General features: G+C 41.2%; 1 protein-coding gene across 5 annotated transcripts in view; it reads left to right on the top strand.

Annotated features, from left to right (window-relative positions):
* cbfa2t3 (CBFA2/RUNX1 partner transcriptional co-repressor 3) overlaps positions 1 to 21,512 on the top strand; it is a 163,262-nt gene that overhangs the window by 39,838 nt on the left and 101,912 nt on the right. For all 5 annotated transcript variants that reach the window (XM_059993379.1, XM_059993382.1, XM_059993378.1 and 2 more), the window contains one exon: positions 17,000 to 17,146. In XM_059993379.1, coding sequence (XP_059849362.1) covers positions 17,000 to 17,146 — 147 coding nt within the window. The remainder of the gene's footprint in view (positions 1 to 16,999; positions 17,147 to 21,512) is intronic.

Below are 21,512 nucleotides of genomic sequence, written 5' to 3'. Positions count from 1 at the left end.
AAGTTTTAAGGCATGTTGGAGCAGCAGCTTGTTGTAGTGAAAATGAAATTAGGAGATCCAGAAGGGGCCATGAGAAGGCTTAGCGTGCAGGATTAAGGAAAATCCCAAGGCATTCTACAAGTATTTGAAGAGCAAGAAGATAAGATGTGAGAGAATAGGACCAATCACATGTGACAGAAGAAAAGTGTGTATGGAACCGGAGGAGATGGCAGAGGTACTTAATAAATACTTTGCTTCAGTATTCACTACAGAAAAGGATCTTGGTGATTGTAGGGATGACTTGCAGTGGATTGAAAAGTTTGAGCATATAGAAATTAAGAAAGAGGATGTGCTGGAGCTTTTGGAAAACATCATGATGGATAAGTCTCCAAGACTGGATGAGATGTACCCCAAGCTGCTGTGGGAGGTGAGGGAGGAAGTTGCTGATCCTCTGGCAATGATCTTTGCATCATCAATGGGGACAGAGGAGATTCTGGAGGATTGGAGGGTTGCAGATGTTATTCCCTTATTCAAGAAAGGGAGTAGAGATAGCCCAGAAAATTATAGACCAGTGAGTCTTACTTTAGTTGTTGGTAAGTTGATGGAGAAGATTCTAGAGGCAGGATCTATGAACATTTGGAGAGGTATAATATGATTAGGAATAGTCAGCCTAGCTTTGTCAAAGGCAGGTAGTGCCTTACGAGCCTGATAGAATTTTTTGAGGATGTAACTAAACATGTTGATGAAGGGAGAGCAGTAGAAGTAGTGTATATAGATTTCAGCAAGGCATTTGATAAGGTACCCCATGCAAGGCTTATTGAGAAAATAAGGAGACATGGGATCCAAGGGGACTTTGTGGATCCAGAATTGGCTTGCCCACAGAAGGCAAAGAGTGGTTGTAGACAGGAGGATGGTGACTAGTGGTGTGCCTCAGGGATCTGTTCTGGGACCCCTTCTCTTTGTGATTTTAATAAATGACCTGGATGAGGAAGTGGAGGGATGGGTTAGTAAAAGGCTGGGAGTGTTGTGGATAGTGTGGGGGCTGTCAGAGGTTACAGCAGGACATTGATAGGATACAAAACTGGACTGAGAAGTGGCAGATGGAGTTCAACCCAGGTAAGTGTGAGGTGGTTCATTCTGGTAGGTCAAATATGATGGCAGAATATAGTATTAATGGTAAGACTCTTGGCAGTGTGGAGGATCAGAGGGATCTTGGGGTCCGAGTCCATAGGACACTCAAAGCCGTTGCGCAGGTTGACTCTGTGGTTAAGAAAGCATACGGTGCATTGGCCTTCATCAACCTTGGGGTTGAGTTTAAGAGCTGAAGGGTAATGTTACAGACCCCACTTGGAGTACAGTGCTTAATTTTGGTCACCCCACTGCAGGAAGTATGTGGAAACTATAGAAAGGGTGAAGAGGAGATTTACAAGGAAGTTGCTTGGATTGGGGAGCAAGCCTTATGAGAATAGGTTGAGTGAACTCAGCCTTTTCTCTTTGGAGGTGCAAAGGATGAGAGGTGACCTGATAGAGGTGTATAAGATGATGAGAGGCATTGATCATGTGGATAGTCAGAGGCTTTTTCCCAGGGCTGAAATGGCTAGCACGAGAGGGCAGTTTTATTGTGCTTGGAAGTGGGTACGGAGGAGATGTCAGAGGTAAGTTTTTTATGCAGAGAGTGGTGAGTACGTGGAATGGGCTGCCGGCGCTGTGGTGGAGATAGTCCAATAGGATCTTTTAAGAGACTCCTGGATAGGTACCTGGAGCTTAGAAAATCGAGGGCTAATGGTAACCCTATGTAATTTCTAAAGTAAGTGCGTTTTCGTCACAGCATTGTGGGCTGAAGGGCCTGTACTCTGCTGTAGGTTTTCTATGTTTCTAAATTCCATCTACCATCTCTTCGCCCATTCTATAACTGATCTATATCCAGTTGTATTCTTTGCCACTCTTCTGCACTATTCACACCACCGATCATCATATCATCTACAAACCTACTTACCCACCCACGTACATTTTCATCCAGGTCATTTATATACATCAGAAAGAGCAGAGGTCCCAATACCAGATCCCTGCAGAACACCACTGATCTCAGACCTCCAGCTGGAATGAGTCCATTCAACTATTGTCCTCTGTTTTCTATGGACCAACCAGTTCTGAATCCAAAAAGCCAATTTTCATCATGGATCCCATGCATCTTAATCTTCCAATGAGTCTCCCATGAAGGATCTTGTCAAATGTTTTACTAAAATCCATGTATACAGCATCCACAGATCTACCTTCATCATTCACTCTTGTCACCTCATCAAAAAAATTTATCAAGGTAGTAAGATACAACTTGCCCCACACAAAGGTATGCTGGCTCTCCATAGTTAAGCCATGGTTTTCCAAATGCTCATAATTCCTGTCCCTAAGGATACCCTCCAATAATTTCTCTACCAGTGACGTGAGACTCTGGTCTATATTTTCTAGGATTATCCTTGATTCCCTTCTTGAATAATGGAACAACATTAGCTACACGCCAGTCCTCTGGGCTAGAGAGTACAAAAATATTGGTCAAGGCCCCAGCACTCTCATCTCTTGCCTCTGTCAATGACCTGGAGTATATTCCCTCAGGCTGTGGGGACTTATCCACCTTCATGCTCTTTAAGAGACTCAATGCTACCTCCTCCTTTACCTCAAAATGCTTCAGCATATCAATACACTAAACACTTGTCTCCTTATCCTCTACCTGCTTCTTGGTAAATACTGATGTAAAGTGCTCATTAAGGACCATCCTCATATTCTGCATCCAAACAAATGTTTCTCCCTCTATCTTTGAGTGGTTTTACCCTTTCCCTAGTCAGCCTCTTGCTCCTGGTTTATGTGTAGAAAGCCTTGGGATTCTTTTTCGTCCTACTTGCCAAGAACTTTTCATGGCCCCTCCTGGTTTTCGTATTGAATACTCTCCCGCAAGGTCCATATTTATAGATATTTTAAAATCTAAGGTGTTGTGGTCATTGTTCCCAAAGTGCTCACCCACTGAAAGGTTGGTAACCTGGCCAGGCTCACTAACCAACACCAGGACCAGTGCAAGCCTTCCTCATGTTGGACTATCTACGTATTGATTTAAGAAACTCTTCTGGATGTACCTAACAAATTCAGCCCCATCTAAACCTCTTGCGCACAGAAGCTCCCATAGCAACACTTCTGTTTTCATACTTTTCCTTAATTTGTCTGCATACCTGTTCCTCAGCATGCTGATGGCTATTGGGGGAGGTGGGGGCACACTGTAGTACAATCTCATCGGAGTGATCGCACCCTTCCTATTTTTGAGTTCTACACATATGGGCTTAGTGGACGAGCCCTCCATTTTGCTTCTTCTAAGTGCAGGGGTGGTATTGTCTCTGATTAGTGGTGCAATTCCCTAGCTTTCTTTACCTCCCTCTCTGACTTTTCTAAAACATTGAAACCCTGGGATATTAAAAACCCATCTTTGTTCTTCTCTCAAGCAATTCTCTCTAAGGACCACAACATCATATTCCAAGTATTGATCCGTGCTCTAAGTTCAGCACCTTTACCCATAATACTCCTAGCATTAAAATACACACACTTCAATCTGTCTGTCCCATCAGATCTATTACATTGCTCCTATCTGTTTTTACTATCTACATTCCTGTCCGTCCCTCCACTTTCTGACCTAATGCTCTGGTTCCCATCCCCTGCCAAACTAGTTTAAACCCTCCTCGGTAAAATATTTTTTCTCCTCCAGGTCAGGTGCAACTTATCCAAGATCCTGAAATCCTGCTATCTGCACACATTCCTCAGCCACTCATTCATCTCTACTGCCGTTGTATTTCTGCCCTGACTGGCATGTGACACTGGGAGTAATCCGGAGATGGCTACCTTTGGGATCCTGCTCTTAAGACTCTCCCCTATCTCCCTATACTTTCTGTGCTGGACCTCTTCCCCATTTCTACCTGTATCATTGGTGCCAATGTGCACCATGGCTTGTACGAAAGGGACAGGTTGCACTTGAATCTGAGGGGTACCAATATTCTGGCAAGCAGGTTTACTAGAGCTGTTGGAATGGTTTAAACCAGGGGTAGGCAACCTACAGCCCGCGGGCCAAATCTGGCCCCCAATAGCCATCAGCATGCTGAGGAAAAGATATGCAGACAGATTAAGGAAAGGTATGAAAGCAGAAGTGTTGCTATGGGAGCTTCTGTGCGCAAGAGGTTTAGATGGGGCTGTATTTGTTAGGTACATCCAGGAGAGTTTCTTAAATCATGACTAGCCCATGAGCAAATACTGGGATACGATGCTTATCCGGTCCGCGAGCGATTTTTCCTTATTCTGAGTGTTTCATGTGACCACACTGATGGACATGCTTGGCATCTTGTTACACTGGCCCCAAGTTCTGTTTTGTTCCAAACTAAACACTGGTGTATAAGAATGACGGGAAAGCAGACTATGTTATTAATATGTATTAGATACTCTGTGCACACGCGGGTTTTCAGATGGGATCATTCAAATTTGTAAACAGTAACAGTGTCGCTGTGTTTTAACAAGAAATCCACGCTAAATATCCAGATATTTACATGTGCTACGATACTCGCTGAATAACTTACGTTTTGAAATAAAATTGAAGAAAAAAATTCCAATGGCAATGAATGCAAATGGCAGGAAGGTAGACACTGAGTGCCGAAATTTCCAAGACATTTGGACACAAGATTACTTCTTCATCGAGCAAGCTGGAAACCAGTTTGTCTCATTTGCCTAGAAAAAAAGATAAAGGTCCAAGAATTGAGAAAAGAGTTTTCATCTCATTTTGCTGATTTTAGCTTGTATGCAAATGAGTTCAAGCTGTTTGCTACTCCATTTGATGTGGAAGTGGACATTGCATCAGAAATTTTTTAAATGGAATTGATTGAGATGCAGTGTGATGACATATTGAGATTGAAATGCCATTCTGAAGCTGTGTCAGTGCTTGACTTCTATAGAAACTATATTCATCCAAGTGGGAAGTATCCACTAAGATGACATTATTGTTTGGCAGCATCTATTTGTGTTAGCAATTATTTTCAAAAATGAAGCGCACCAAGAACCATTTGAGAGCAAGATTGACTGATGCCCATCTGGATAATGTCTTGCTCTTGGCATCAACAAGTCTGACACCCAATATTGAGAAGCTTTCAACCAACAAGCAGCATCAAGTTTCACATTGATTTATCGACTGTTTGCATTAAATTTCTTTTATTATACTTAATTTACCACCATTCAACGTATCATGTTCATATATTTTATGTTTAAAGATTCTTTGTTTCCTTCAAAAGATGCCTTGATTGAAATAAACTGTAACTAAACTGAGTTCTTTTGCTAATTGGCATCCTTGGTTAAGCACAATTGATTTTCTAGCATGCATTATTCATTAATTTGAGGCAAACCATAACTAGGTGTATTTAATGGATAATTCCCATATTTCAAGTTTTTTATGGCATTAATCTGGCCCCCCCTTCTGCTCACTAATACGTGATCCGGCCCACAGAAGCAAAAAGGTTGCCGACCCCCTGTTTTAAACTAATATGGTGGGGGATGGGAACCAGTATGATAGAGCTGAGGATGAGCCAGCAGGTTTACAATTAGATGATGGGTGTATCATGAATGTAGGGAAGGACAAGTCAATGATTGGGTACAAACACAGACAGAGTAAAGAGTTAAATTGTGCCAAGAGGCAAAATTCAAAAGGGTGAAGAATGCAGGACTGAAGGGGCTGTATTTAAATGTGCGTAGCATTCAGAAGAAGATGGACAAACTCGAGATGGGTCGGTATGATATTGTGAAAATCACTGAGTCGTGGCTGAAAGAAGGCCATAGTTGGGAGCTTAACAGAAAAGGCTATACTTTCTATCAAAAGGACCGGCAGGAAGGCATAGGTGGTGGTGTGGCTTTGTTGGTAAGAGATGAAATTACATCTTTAGAAATAGGTGACATGGGATCAGAGAATGTTGAATCTTTGTGGGTGGAATTAAGAAACTGCAAGGGTAAAAAAAACCATTATGAGAACCATATACGGTATAGGCCTCCAAATAGTAGCCAAGATGTGGGGTTGAGATTGGTGTCAGATTGCAAGAGACGGAATTTGTCGAATGCCTATGAGATGGCTTTTTAAAGCACCTTAGACATAGGAGTAGAATTAGGTCACTAAGCTCATTGAGTCTGCTCCGCCATTCCTTCATGGCTAATCCTGGATCCCATTCAACCCCAGACACCTGCCTTCTCATCATATCCTTTGACATCCTGACCAATCAGGAAACTATCAACTTCTCCTTTAAATATGCCCACGGACTTGATCCCCACCACAGTCCGTGGCAGAGCATTCCCCAGAATCACCACTCTTTGGCTAAAAAAAATTACACCTTACTTCTGTTCTAAAAGGTTGTTCTGCAATTTTGAGACTGTGCCCTCTAGTTCTGGATACCCCCGCCAGAGAGGAAATATCCTCTCCACATCCACCTTTTCTAGTCCTTTCAACATTCAGTAGGTTTCAATGAGATCCTCATGCATTCTTCTAAATTCCAGATGTATGGGGTTAAGCGGGATCCAGGATCAGCCATGATGGAATGGTGAAACAGACTCGATTGGCCAAATGGCCTAACTCTGCTCCTGTGTCTTGTGGATCTCTGGCTGCTCTACCTCCCTCAAGAATATTCTAAAGATACTCTGAAACATCCTATACTCTAGCAGCTGGGAGACCACACACCATCTTGGCATCATTTTGTGGCCACAGAATTTCCTATCCATCCTCCTATCTATGCTTTCACTTTGTCCCTCTATCCTCTATTATTTGGGTGCTTCAGTGTTATTGAAGCTACACCTACCTATGCAAATGAGATTTCCATCACTCCTGACTTGCATGCTGACTAATAATTGTGGGTGGACCAGTTAAAGTGGTGTTAAAGGTGGAGGACCTGGGAAGGATAACTCAAAAATGTCAAGAGAAAGTTTAAGAGCTGTTTATTGGGGAACATTATTGCCTGGGACTTGTATGACACAAATGTTGTATTCCTCTCGCCATCTTATGCCCAAATCCTGATTTGATCAAAGGTTTCAAAGGTACATTTAATGTAAGAGAAATGTATACAATATACATACTGAAATTCTTTTTCTTCACAACCATCCATGAAAACAGAGGAGTGTCCCAAAGAGTGAATGACAATTGAACAATTAGAACCACAAAGCCCCCCCAGCTCCCCCCATGCATAAGCAGCAGCAAAGTAACGATCCCCCCCCATCAGCAAAGAAAGCATCAGCAACCCCCACCGAGCACACAAGTGTGCAGCAAAGCATCAATAAAGACACAGACGCGGTACACCAAAGACTACTCGTTCACCCGGTAATTTGACATACCACAGGCTCTCTCCCTCTCTCTAGTAAAGGAAAAAGAGATGTCTCCATTTCACAGGGAGAGGGGAGATATTACAAATCAACTCGCTGATTTACAATGTTAAAAATATGTTGTGTCGCTTTTTCCAAGCTCTGTGCCCAAAGAACTCGGATTCCTGCAAAGAACTGAAGTAAGCATGTTATTTCAGGTCAGGGTCTTCAAAAGAACCCTGAAAGGGAAAAGTAGAGATATTAAAGATAGGAATAGTGCTCTTTCCAAAGATACAAGCAAAGGAGTTGCTGTTACGTGCCATTATCTCCTAAGCACCTCCTTGCTGCATACTTGCAAGGTTCACCTCGTCCTGTGAGAGTGATGAAAAGAATTAAACATTGTGTAACCATCAGTGGACATCTCTTCTTTGGACCTTATGCTGGAGAAAAATTAGGTTCAGCAACTTCAGTGGAAATACTAGACAATAGCTATCACTAAAGAGTTAGTGCTGAGCAAACTTGTGGACTTGAAGATAGACAAGTCCCCTGGTCCTGTTGGAATGCATCCCAGGATACTGAAAAAAATGACAGAAGTTATAGTAGAGGCTTTGATGATAATTTTCCAAAATTCTGGGGACTCTGGGCAGGTCCCAGTGGACTGGAAGACAGCAGATGTCACACCACTGTTCAAAAAAGGATGTAGGCAAAAGGCAGGTAACTATAGCCCAGTTAGTTTAACATCTGTAGTTGGGAAAATGCTTGAAGCTGTCATTATCGAAGAAATAGCAAGGCATCTGGAAAGAAATGGATCCATCAGGCAGATGCGGCATGGATTCAGCAAAGGCAGGTCCTGTTTGACAAACTTCCTGGATTTCTTTGAGGATATAATGAGCGCAGTGGATAGAGGGGAACAGATGGACAGTATTTACTTGGATTTCCAGAAGGTGTTTGATAAGGTGCCACATAAAAGACTTATCCATAAGATAAGGATGTATAGATTTGGGGGTGATGTATAAGCATGGATAGAGGATAGGTTAACTAATAGAAAGCAGAGAGTTGGGATACATGGGTGTTACTCTGGTTGGCAATCAGTGATGAGCAGTGTGCTGCAGGGGTCGATATACATTAACGACCTGGAAGAGGGGACTGAGTGTAGTGTATCTAAGTTTGCTGATGATACTGAGTGGAAAGGCAAATTGTGCAGAAGATACGGAGAGTCTGCAGAGAGGTTAAGTGAGTGTGCAGAGTCTGCAGAGAGGTTAAGTGAGTGTGCAGAGTCTGCAGAGAGGTTAAGTGAGTGTGCAGAGTCTGCAGAGAGGTTAAGTGAGTGGGCAAGGGTCTGTCAGATGGAGTACAATGTTGGTAAATGTAAGATCATCCACTTTGGAAGGAAAAATGAAAGAGCAGATTATTATTTAAATGGTAAAAGAATTGCAGCATGCTGCTGTGCAGAGGGACTTGGGAGTGTTTGCGCATAAATCATAAAAGGTTGGTTTACAGGTGCAGCAAGATGTCAAGAAGGCAAATGGAATGCTAAGCTTCATTGCTAGAGGGACTGAATTTAAGAGCAGGGAGGTTAGTCTGCTACTGTTCAGGGTACTGGTGAAGCCACACCTGGAGTACTGTGTGCAGTTCTGGTCTCCTTACTTGAAGAAGGATACACTGGCTTTGGAGGCAGTGCAGAGGAGGTTCACCAGGTTGATTCGAGAGTCTATGAAGAGAGATTGAGTTGCCAGGGACTGTACTCACTAGAATTCAGAAGAATGAGAGGAGATCTTACAGAAACATAAAATTATGAACAGGATAGATATGATAGAGGCAGGAAAGATGTTTTCACTGGTAGGTGAGACTAGAACTAGGGGGCATTGCTTCAAGATTCGGGGGAGTAGATTTAGGATGGAGATGAGGAGGAACTGCTTTTCCCAGAGGGTGGTGAATCTGTGGAATTCTCTGCCCAATGAAGCAGTGGAGGCTACCGCGGGAAATATATTTAAGGCAAGGTTGGATAGATTTTTGTATAGTAGGGGAATCAGAAGCCACACGGAAAAGGCAGGTGGGTGGAGATGAGTCCATGATCTTATTGAACGGCAGTGCAGGCCGGATGGCCGACTCCTGCTCCTATTTCTTATGTAACTCCTGAAAGGATGAATGGGCTCCAAATAACGATGTCTTAACAATTATGGCATCCATTGTGTTGTATATGACCCTAGTTGAGTAGACTTTTGACCGGATTTCCTAATGATTTTACTCTAGAATGTTTCTCTCTGTGGTGAAGTTCTATTTACAATTTTGATTTGGAGTAAAAGTTCCCATCCACCCATCAGCACATTAGAAGGGCCATTGCCCATCAGGTCCCTGCTGACTCCCAGCAAAGCAATTCTGTCCCTTGCAGCTTGCTCCCTCTCTCTGCCCATTAATGCCTCTTCACTTTGTTTGTCATTAATCTGCACTAAGGAGTAATTTTCAGTCAGGTAGAGGCCAGACAAAGCTGCAGTTCATTCCATTGTAATCTACAAAATGATTTTTTTTAGCCAGTTTAATCACCTAGGAATGGTCTCATTTAAATCGCCTTTCTTCAAACATCTCTGAGAAGCCTGAAGGCATTGTTTTGTTGGCCGAACCTGATGGAGCTGGGCATTAGTAAAGGGGTAATGTAGAATTAAGCAGTTATTAGGGTAAAGTAGAATTAAGGCTGTTAGGGAAACATACTTGAGCTCGAGAGGTAGGATGAGTAATATTGTGGAATAATAATTAAGACTGAGTGATTTAAATATGTGGAAAAAAAGCATTCATTTGCTATTGAATAAACTCAAAACCAGTGCATAAATTGAACCCCTCACTTGTGCCGTAGACCTGAACCTTGTCAGGCACATTGCATTTCTGTAGTGGAAGAGTTACTAAGATCATATCTTACAGATGATATCTAAGTGTTGTACAGGAACATTACTTGGATCATGTGTGAGCGATGTGAAGGAGCATCACATGCTGGGCTGAGAAAACCAGGTCTGGTTATAACAAGGGACCAGTTGGTGTACAATCTGTGCTCTCCCTACACTTTGAACATATTGACAATGATGTACTCCATTTAAATGGCAGTAACTCTACCACATTGTTTGAAGAAATTTGGTTTGTCAGCTAAAACACTTGAAAATTTCTATAGTTGTTCCATGGAGGCTGCACCATTGTCTGATATGGACGGGGTTGGGGCTACTGCACAAGACTGAAAGAAGCTACAGAAAGTTGTAAAATAAGTCAGCTCTATCTTGGTTACTAATTTCTGTGGTATCCAAGAAATCTTCAAGGAACAGTGCCTCAAAAAGGAGGTGTCCATTATTAAGGACCCCCATCACCCATACTTACTGTAATTGATTTACCTATTGATTTTTTCTTTCTATATTATGTATTGCATTGAACTGCTGCTGCTAAGTTAACAAATTTCAGGACACATGCTCATGATAATAAACCTGATTCTGACATTGTTCTTTAGCAACATCTAGTGGCAGAATGGGAATACTGCAGTTAGCAAAGACTCATTGAGAAAAACTGGAATTCAACCAAATTCATACACAGTGCTTTTGTGTTTTCTGCAAATTTCTCTCTTCACCCCCTCTTACCCTACAACCCTTCCTTCCCCCCAGTTTTGTTTTGTACTGGCTCTGCTCCTCCAATGGGACGAAAATGTGAAAAAATATTATGCACAGAGAGTATGCACGTGACGGGATGATAGTGGGGGCAAAGCAGCATTTCAAGTTGCCTTGTTTGGTTTGGTCTGTAATGTGTGTAGACTCTCAGTGAAGGACTGATAGGTCCACATGCTAGTGCAGTTGGCTAGAGTCATCAGTGCCACCCTTCAGAGAGGAGAGCTCTCAGAGGGCAGCTGCATTCAGTGCAAGCTGCCATTTTGTTCATTTGCTCCCTGTTTGCTTTGCCTGGTGGAATTATTTGTGTCTATGGAAATTGTGTTCATTTGAGCAGTGAGATAACCCAGTATTGTCAAGACGCTCAGCATGTTCAGACTGGTAACGTATTGGCCCAACAGCATTGTGCTTCCCAGATGTCCTTTGCCCTTTTTCCTAAATAGAACAGTTTGTAAGTGGGTGGAGTCCTAAGTTTTGAACAACTATTTGCAGCCTTTCAGTTTAATAAGGTTGATAGCTAACAGTAACTCCCATTGTAAATTGTAAATAAGATCCAGCAGAATATGATATTGGGGCTTCTATTTTAATACTGGCAACTACTTGCTGAACTTGTTCCTGCTTTCTCAACATTTGTTGTCAGGGATCCACTTTAAATTCGGAGCTTCCATGAGGGACAATGCAATGAATGGCCACTGTGTATCTTACCATCGCCATTAACACTGTGAGGCAGACAGTGGGGAAGTGGAACTGATTACTGCTGTGCTTTCTGACATAAGTACTGCAGGAATCACTGTTGGGGAAAGCATTTAAATTTGATGAATGAGTTAAAATAATGAGATTATGGTTTTACAAAGGCTGATGTGCTTACCTCTTCATCTGCAGCTGTCTCCCATACTGAATGACAGAGAGTGTCACCAGCCTACCCTGAAGCTGTTGTGTTTTTCTAGCTACAGCTGGCTGTCACCTGGTCCTTCTTGCTGTGAACCTGAGGCACAGAGAGCAAGGTTGAGCCCTGGAGTAGATCAGCTGTGAATGGTTTTCGTGGTGGGGCAGGTGGCCTTCTCCTGCTCCTGTTCTCTTCTTGTTTTTCATCAGCGAGTTGGGTTTCCTGCTTTTTAAAACAGAAATAGACATATTGAATCTGTGCATAAAGTTTCAGTCCATGAGCTTTTATCCAACCTGGCGAAAGAAAGGAGACAGGCTTCAGCATGTGGGAGCGGAGGACGAAACGGAGTGTCTGTGATGGGATAAAAGGCAGCAAAGGTCAAATGACAAAGAAGAGACAGTTTTCAGTGCTGGAAATTCAAAGTAACACACAAAATGCTGGAGGAACTCAGCATCTATGCCCGGCGTAGACCCTTCATCAGGACTGTAAAGGAAGAGGGACTTCTTCCTCCTTCCTCTGCAGTCCCGATGAAGGGTCTCAGCCCAAAACGTCAACTGTTTACTCTTTTCCATAGGTGCTGCCCAGCCTGCTGAGCTACTTCCAGCATCTTGTGTGTGTTGGGAAGGTTAAATGACAATGTACATCAAGATAGGTAATAAAAGACAAGTGTGTATTTGCAGACTGAATGGATGAACCTCACAAACTGAAAGAGGCATAAGTTTATCACCATTTCACACCTAAAATTCCAAAGGAAATTATTGAGAAGTTTCAAATGAATGAAGCAGAATTTTCTCTGAAATTATATCGTGAAATATATTGTATGTTGGAAATCCAAAATTAAAACAATTAGTGCAAAAGTTACTCATCTGACATCTTTGAACTTCACTGTTGAATTCATAAGCCTCTAATATGTTTGTTAGTTCTGTTCCTTGAGGTTATATTTAGTTCAATATCGATGATCGAGGTCCACCTCACTGAAGGGTTGAGTGACCAGATATTGGTGTTTACTTGCAAACCGAATGGATGCATCTCACAACCTGAAAGAAGTAACATTTCAAAGTCCAAAGTAAATTTTATTATCAGAGTACATATATGTCTGCAGTCGGAACACTGAGGTTCCTTTTCCTGCAAGTGTTCTCAGCAAATCTACAGTAACAGTAAACAGACTCAATGAAAGATCGAGTAGAGTATAGGAAACAACAATATAAATCAATATTAGTAAATAATGAGAACATGAAAGTTCCTTAAAGTAAGATCATTTGTTGTGGAAACATAACCTGGAAAGAACATATGGAAAAGGGAGAAGTAGAGGTTGAAATTATTGCATCCTTCATGGAATTACACAATACAGTGGAAATTAGAAAGTTGAGCTAAAACCAAGCACAGTAATGTTCAGGTGAGGCTGCAGGGAAACAGAATTAACTTTTCAGACGAATGAATTTTTAAAAAACAGAAATATAAAAAGTTAAAGGTGAAGAGTTTTCAGATATCGAGAAAGAGGGAGATGTGGAAAATTGTGACAAGGAGAAGTTGACGGTGGGTTGGAAGTCAGGAAAGTTTAAATAACAATGAAGATGATGGTGCAGGGCTAAAGGGTCACTAATGAAGAAACACAAAAGGTGGATGTAGAGAAGGTGTGAACATTGCTGCTAAACTCAGTGGGCTGCTTCATACCACAGTTTACTGACTTTACAACTTCAGTGCAGATTCTATTGGTTTCAGCATAGCCCTCCCAACAGAGCTTTATTTGACATTTTGGTTCCATCGTGGGTTCAGTATGTAAGTGTCGTTGCAAACAAAGCACAGCAGTGCCTCTAATTCCTTAGAAGCTTGTGAAGATTTGCCATGACATCTAGAACGTTGACAAACTTCTATAGGTGTGAGGTGGAGAGTATGTTGTCTGGCTGAATCATAGCCTAGTATGGAATCAATGCCCTTGAACAAAAAAGTAGTGGATATGGTCCAGTTCATCATGGGTAAAACCTCCCCCCACCCACCACTGAGCACATCTACATGCAGTGCTGTTGCAGGAAAACAGCACCCATTATCAAGGACCCCTCCATCCAGTCCACACTCTCATCCCACTGTTGCCATCAGGAAGAAGTTACAGGAGTCTCAGGACTCACAGCACTAGCTTTCAGGAGCAGTAATAGCTCTTGAACCGGAGGGGATAACTTCACTCAATCTGACTCGTCCCAATGCAGAACTGTTGCTATAATCTATAGACTCACTTTCAAGAACACTTCGTCTCAGGTTCTTGAAATTTATTGCTTATTTATTTATTATCATTATCATTATTATTATTATTATTATCATTATTTTCTCTTTGCACAATTTGTTTTCTTTTGTTGTTTGTAATTTCGGGTGTGGTCTTTCATTGTTTCTATTATGTTTCTTGCATTTACTGTGTATGCCCACAAGAAAATGAATAGGTTGTATATGGTGACGTATATATACTTTGATAATGAATTTATTTTAATCAACATACTCTTTACCTAAATTGATGCAATCATTTGAACAATATGGTCAATTATCAGGATACAAGATCAACTTAGATAAAACCTAATTACTGTCATATAACTATAGCCCACCAACAGAAATTGAAAGTAGATATCCCTGGGCATGGCAAACAGAGTCTTTCAAATATTTGGGCATCATTATGCCAAAAGATTTGGCAAAATTATCAGAATGCAATTATCAGCCTTTATATAAAAAAATTAAGGAAGATATGGCAAGATGGAACCTGATTCCTTTTTTTAGTCTCAGTTCAAGGACTGAGTCTATTAAAATGAATATACTGCCCCAACTGTTATATCTCTTTCAGACCTTACCAATAGAGATTAATCAAAATCAATTCAATGAAAGGAACAAGATGTTATCAAGGTATATTTGGCAAGGTAAAAGGCCTAGTGTTTGTCTCAAAACTTTGCAATTAGCAAAGGAAAAGGGGGGAATACAGCATACCTTCTCTTAGAGATTATTATTTTGCAGCACAGTTGAGAGCTGTGATATGTTGGTGCAACCCATCATATGACGCTCAATGGAAAAACATTGAGGAGCGGGTACTTCCCATCCCCATACAAGCAATTTTGGCTGATAACAACCTGCAAAGGTACATAAATACTATTGATAACCCATGGGTGAAATTGACTCTTAAAATATGGAAAACTACTATAAAAGAATATAATCTAGAGGGAGATATTGCAATTCTTAAATGGTGTGCATATGACTTGGATTTTACTCCGAATAAACTGGATGCTAGATTTAAGGACTGGACAGCTAAAGGAATAACAGTTCTTTGCAACATAATGAAAGAAGGAACACTGTTCAGTTTTGAAATGCTGAAAGAGAAACACTTACTAGAAAAACAAGATTTTTATCGGTTTTTACAGATGCAACAGTATGTTAATAGGATGCTTAAAAATGTAACCAAGGCAAGTACATGCTTGATAGAGCTATTTAGAAAAACATATAATTCAGATAATGGTAGTAGAATCATTTCAAGCATGTATAAGGGGTTGTCAAATCTTAAAACACATTCGACTTCATACATTAAAACAAAACGGGAGAAGGAAGGAGGGATAATTATATCTGAGGTAGAATGGACAATATGGAGATATCAATGGAAGTGTACCAGTTCACAGAAATGGAGGGAGTTCGGATGGAAAAATTTGATAAGATATTTTATTACACCCTCTCAGAAATCCTGTTATGATAGTAACCTCCCTGTTTGCAGGAGAAATTGTGGAAATTATCATATTTTTGGGACTGCCCTGTTATCAAAGACTATTGGAGGGGGATACACAATGCCCTACAAGACATTCATAATGTGAAATACCCTTAGAGAGTAAGACCATGTATTTTGGATATATACCTCAAGAATGGTTGAAAAAAGATAAATATTTAATGAATATACTGTTGGTGGCTGATAAAAACTCTTACTAGGGAATGGTTATCACAGGAGAGCCCGACTTTCAATGCATGGATGGAAATTACAATGGACATTTACAAAATGGAGAAGATAACAGCATCTGTTAATCATAAGCTGGAACAATTTGATTCATACTGGGAAAATGGTTTAACTACATAATGCCTCATAGGCCTGATTTTATTCTCACAAATCAATGAAAAAAAAATCACTCCCTACTTGTACATAGTTTTTTCCTGTTGTTTGTTTTTTCTTTCCACTCTTTTCTATAAGTGTATACCTCAGAAAAATACTTCGTGGAGATTTGTGACCTATATGATATATATGTACAATGTCTGAAATACATCTTATGGAAATGTTTGTTTGATGATGAACTTCAATAAATAAAAAATAAATAATTTTTTTAAAAAAGATAATGAATTTATTTTGAACTTATCAGTCAGTAACTGTTGAATTACTCCAGAATCCATAGACTTTTCTGTTCCAAAATAGTTTGGCTGTCCAGTCCTCCACGACATACTTCCATTGATGTGTACTGAAGACTGTGTGATATATCACTGTTTCTATTCTTTACAATTGCAGGAGTTGGAAGTTAATGCTCTGCACCTTGTAATTTGTGCCCATGGTACGTTGGTGGAGTTGGAAGTGGATAATGGAAGGGGATTTGATCTAGAGAAATGGTTTCCTTTTAGATGATATCAGGATCGCAATTGCACTCGTGTAGACAACTCGGTTGAAGCTTGAAAGCTTCATTCAATTGATTTTATGGTTAGAATGATTACATTTCCTTTCTCCTGTCCATGTTAACCTCTGGTTGCTCACTTCCACTTCAGGTTTAGAGATCCTGTGTTCCCAGTGCATCAGAGTTGCACTGTTTTCTGTGCTGAATTTGTAATTCATGAGAATATAGAGAGGCTGGGGAAACCCTGCTGATGATGTGGCAAAACACATTTCTTACACATCAGAATTTAAAAAAAATATATTCTATTTATAACACCTCAAATCCTGCGCTTTTCCTTTTCCCACTGCAGCTCCTGTGTGAACGTTCCGCCTCACTAGTACATGTTGGTGTATTCACTGATCTGCAAGCAGTTTACAATGTACCATTTTCCTTTTCCCACTGCAGCTCCTGTGTGAACGTTCCGTCTCACTAGTACATGTTGGTGTATTCACTGATCTGCAAGCAGTTTACAATGTACCATTTTCTTGTTCCCACAGGCAATAGAAGAAAAAAACTTGGAACAATGCCAGATTCTCCTGCAGATGTTAAAACTCAGTCCCAAGTGACACCACCAGCAATGCCACCACCACCTCCTACCATTATACAGGGACTTGCTCGAAATATTTCCTTCTCTCCTACAACCAGTGAGTTATGCCAATATAATGATAATTAGTAGCAACATAGGTGTTCAATGCCAGAGGAAAGCAGCCTAGGGTGCGATCACCATGGAGGATCACAATGAAGGACACATATTGCAATGAGTTGGAAGGTTATAAGAACAGGAGACTGGGGTTTAGTAAGAGAATAAGGAAATGGTGTGCCAAGGCATAAGGAGAGGATGGGCCAAGAATAATTAACATTATAAAGATTTCCTCACAAAAATCTGGATGTCTTCAAAATGGGGAGAGTTGTACCATAAATGAATCAAGCAACAGCGTGAGATTTGCTGATAAACAACAGTAGGATGCTCTGATAGATGAACACATGGCTGAGAAACTGGTGTAGGGGGCAGGGTTTCAGATTTCTAGATCATTGGGACCTCTTCTGGGGCAGGTGGGACCTGTACAAGAGAGATGGGTTACACCTGAACTACAAGGGGACCAATATACTTGCAGGGAGGTTTGCTAGGGTTATTAGGGAGGGTTTAAACTAGATTTGCAGGGGGATGGGAACCAGAGTGCCAGAATAGATAGTGGAATGGGGGTAAAAATAAATTATGTTAATAGTTCATGCAAAGTCACAAATAGAAGGGTTGTGTGTGGTGGTAATAATCTTCTGAGGTGTGTATATTTCAATGCGAGGAGTATTGTGGGAAAGGCAGAAGAGCTGAGGGCCTGGACTGACACGTGGAATTATGACATCATAGCCATTACTGAAACTTGGCTACAGGAGGGGCCAGACTGGCAGCTTAATGTTCCAGGGTTCCGATGTTTCAGACATGATAGAGGTGGAGGGATGTAGGGTGGGGGGGGGGTGGTGGCGGCTTTGCTAGTCAGGGAAAATATTACAGCAGTGCTACGGCAGGACAGATTAGACGGCTTGTCTACTGAGGCCATATGGGTGAAGCTGAGAAACAGGAAAGGTATGACCACATTAATAGGGTTGACCTCCCAGTAGTCAGCGAGAATTGGATGAGCAAATCTGCAGAGAGATAACAGACAACTGCAGGAAACATAAAGTTGTGATAGTAGGGGATTTTAATTTTCCACATATTGATTGGGACTCCCATACTATTAAAGGTCCAGATGGGTTAGAGTTTGTGAAATGTGTTCAGGAAAGTTTTCTAAATCAACATATAGATGTACCAACTAGGGAGGATGCAATATTAGATCTCCTATTAGGAAATGAGTTAGGACAAGTGACGGAAGTGTGTGTAGGGGAACACTTTGGTTCCAGTTATCATAACATCATTAGTTTCAACTTGATCATGGATAAAGATAGATCTGGTCCTCGGGTTGAGGTTCTAAACTGGAAAAAGGCCAAATTTGAAGAAATGAGTAAGGATCTAAAAAACGTAGATTGGGACAGGTTGTTCTCTGGCAAGGATGTGATTAATAAGTGGGAAGACTTCAAAGGAGAAATTTTGAGAGTGCAGAGTTTGTACGTTCCTGTCAGGGTTAAAGGCAAAATGAATAAGAATAAGGAACCTTGGTTCTTGAGAAATATTGGAACTCTGATGAAGAAGAGAGAGAAGTATAACATGTATAGGCAACAGGGAGGAAATAAGATGCTTGAGGAGTATAAAAAGAGTAAGAAAATACTTAAGAAAGAAATCAGGAGGGCTAAAAGAAGACATGAGGTTGCTTTGCCAGTCAGAGTGAAGGATAATCCTAAGAGCTACTACAGATATGTTAAAGGCAAAAGGATAGTAAGGGATAAAATTGGTCTTCTTGAAGATCAGAGTGGTCGGCTATGTGTGGAACCAAAAGAAATGGGAGAGATATTAAATGGATTAAGAGATTTTTGCATCTGTATTTACTAAGGAAACTGGAATGGAGTCTATGGAAACAAGGCAAACAAGTAGGGAGGTCATGGAACTTATACAGATGAAAGAAGAGGAGAAGGTGCTTGCTGTCTTGAGGCAAATCAGAGTAGATAAACCCCCAGGACCTGACAGGGTACTCCCTTGGACCTTGAAGGAGACGAGTGTTGAAATTGCAGGGGCCCTGGCAGAAATATTTAAAATGTCGATATCTGCGGGTCAGGTGCTGGAGGATTAGAGGATAGCTCATGTAGTTCCGTTGTTTAAAAAAGCTGAAAAAGTAAGCTGGGAAATTATAGGCCGGTAAGTTTAACATTGGTAGTAGGTAAATTATTGGAAGGAATACTAAGAGGTAGGATCTACAAGTATTTGGATAGACAGGGACTTATTAGAAAAAGTCAGCATGGCTTTGTGCATGGTAGGTCATGTTTAACCAATCTATTAGAGTTTTGCAAGGAGATTACCAGGAAAGTGGATGAAGGGAAGGCAGTGGATGTTGTCTACATGGACTTCAGTAAGGCCTTTGACAAGGTCCCACATGGGAGGTTAGTTAGAAAGATTCAGTTGCTAGGTATACGTGGAGAGGTAGTAAATTGGATTAGACATTGGCTCAATGGGAGAAGCCAGAGAGTGGCAGTGGAGGATTGCTTCTCTGAGTGGAGGCCTGTGACTAGTGGTGTGCCACAGGGATTAGTGCTGGGTCCATTGTTATTTGTCATCTATATCAATGATCTGGATGATAATGTGGCAAATTGGATCAGCAAATTTGCTGATGAAACAAAGATTGGAGATGTAGTGGACAGTGAGGAAGGTTTTCAAAGCTTGCAGAGGGATTTGGACCAGTTGGAGGAATGGGCTGAAAAATGGCAGATGGAGTTTAATGCGGACAAGTGTGAGGTATTGCACTTCGGAAGGTCAGACCAAGGTAGAACATGCAAGGTAAATGGTAGGACACTGAGGAGTGCAGCAGAACAGAGGGATCTGGGAGTACAGATACATAATTCCCTAAGAGTGGCGTCACAGGTAGATAGGGTCGTAAAGAGAGCTTTTGGTACATTGGCCTTTATAAATCAAAGTATTGAGTATAAGAGTTGGAATGTAATGGTGAGGTTGTATAAGACATTGGTGAGACCGAATTTGGAGTATTGTGTGCAGTTTTGGTCACCTAATTACAAGAAGGATATTAATATGGTTGAAGGATTGCAGAGAAGATTTACAAGGATGTTGCCAGGACTTGAGAAACTGAGTTACAGAGAAAGGTTGGATAGGTTAGGACTTTATTCCCTGGAGCGTAGAAGAATGAGGGGAGATTTGATAGAGGTGTATAAAATTATGATGGGTATAGATAGAGTGAATGCAAGCAGGCTTTTTCCACTGAGGCTGGGGGAGAAAAAAACCAGAGGACATGGGTTAAGGGTGAAGGGGGAAAAGTTTAAAGGGAACATTGGGGGGGGGCTTCTTCACGCAGAGAGTGGTGGGAGTGTGGAATGAGCTGCCAGATAAACTGGTGAATGTGGGCTCACTTTTGACATTTAAGAAAAACTTGGACAGGTATATGGATGAGAGGGGTTTGGAGGGATATGACCCAGGTGCAGGTCAGTGGGACTAGGCAGAAAAATGCTTCGGCACAGCCAAGAAGGGCCAAAAGGCCTGTTTCTGTGCTGTAATGTTCTATTGTCTATGACTGCAAGTACAAACTGATTTCTTTACAATTTCAAGGGTTTTCTGAATGGCCATACTGTAATGTACAGGTGGGAGGCAGTGGCCCAGAAGACATAGAACATAGAGGTTTACTGTACAAGAACAGGCCATTCAGCCCACAATGCTGTGCTGAACCAGCTGAAAAGCAAATAAAAAACAGCCAAGCACTTATTCCTCCTCCCTACACCATGCCCATATCCCTCCATCTTCCTCACATCCATGTGCCCATTGAAACATCTCTTAAAACCCTCTAATGTATTTACCTTAACACCATACCAGGCAGCACATTGTGGTCATCCACCACTCTAGATAAAAAAACACTTACCCCTCACATCCCCCTTGAACCTATAATTCATGCCCTCTGGTATTAGACATTTCAACTCTGGGAAACAGGTTTTCTCTGTCCACTATCCATGTCTCTCATAATCTTGTACTGTTACGTACCCCGTAACTGGGTGTCTTACCAGCAAAGATAGAAGTATCTGTTGGAGTCTGGTACTATTTTCAAAACAGTGTTTATTAGTAAAATATACAAATCAATATCAACAATGCAAATATACAGATAATACACATTAGCAATACTAAACCTAAAAGTGTGGGTATAATAATAATCAATAATAAACAAGCTCTATCGTTGTCTAGGGGATAATGAATTATCATGGGGAAGTATAAATTTCAGTTCAGTTCATGTAGGCTGAGGTAGTTGTTGGTTCTTTTGTTGTAACCGTTGGAGGGAGAGAGAGAGAGAGAGGGGGGGGGGGTGAGCAAACAGTGACAGCTACAGTCAGTCAAACTTTCCTTTACGTTCTTGATCCGTCGATGTGTTG

Source organism: Hypanus sabinus, chromosome 17 (assembly GCF_030144855.1).
Source record: "Hypanus sabinus isolate sHypSab1 chromosome 17, sHypSab1.hap1, whole genome shotgun sequence".
Classification (NCBI taxonomy): Eukaryota; Metazoa; Chordata; class Chondrichthyes; order Myliobatiformes; family Dasyatidae; genus Hypanus; species Hypanus sabinus.
The sequence above is the reverse complement of the archived record's forward strand: the minus strand, read 5'-3'. Positions and strand labels throughout refer to the sequence as shown.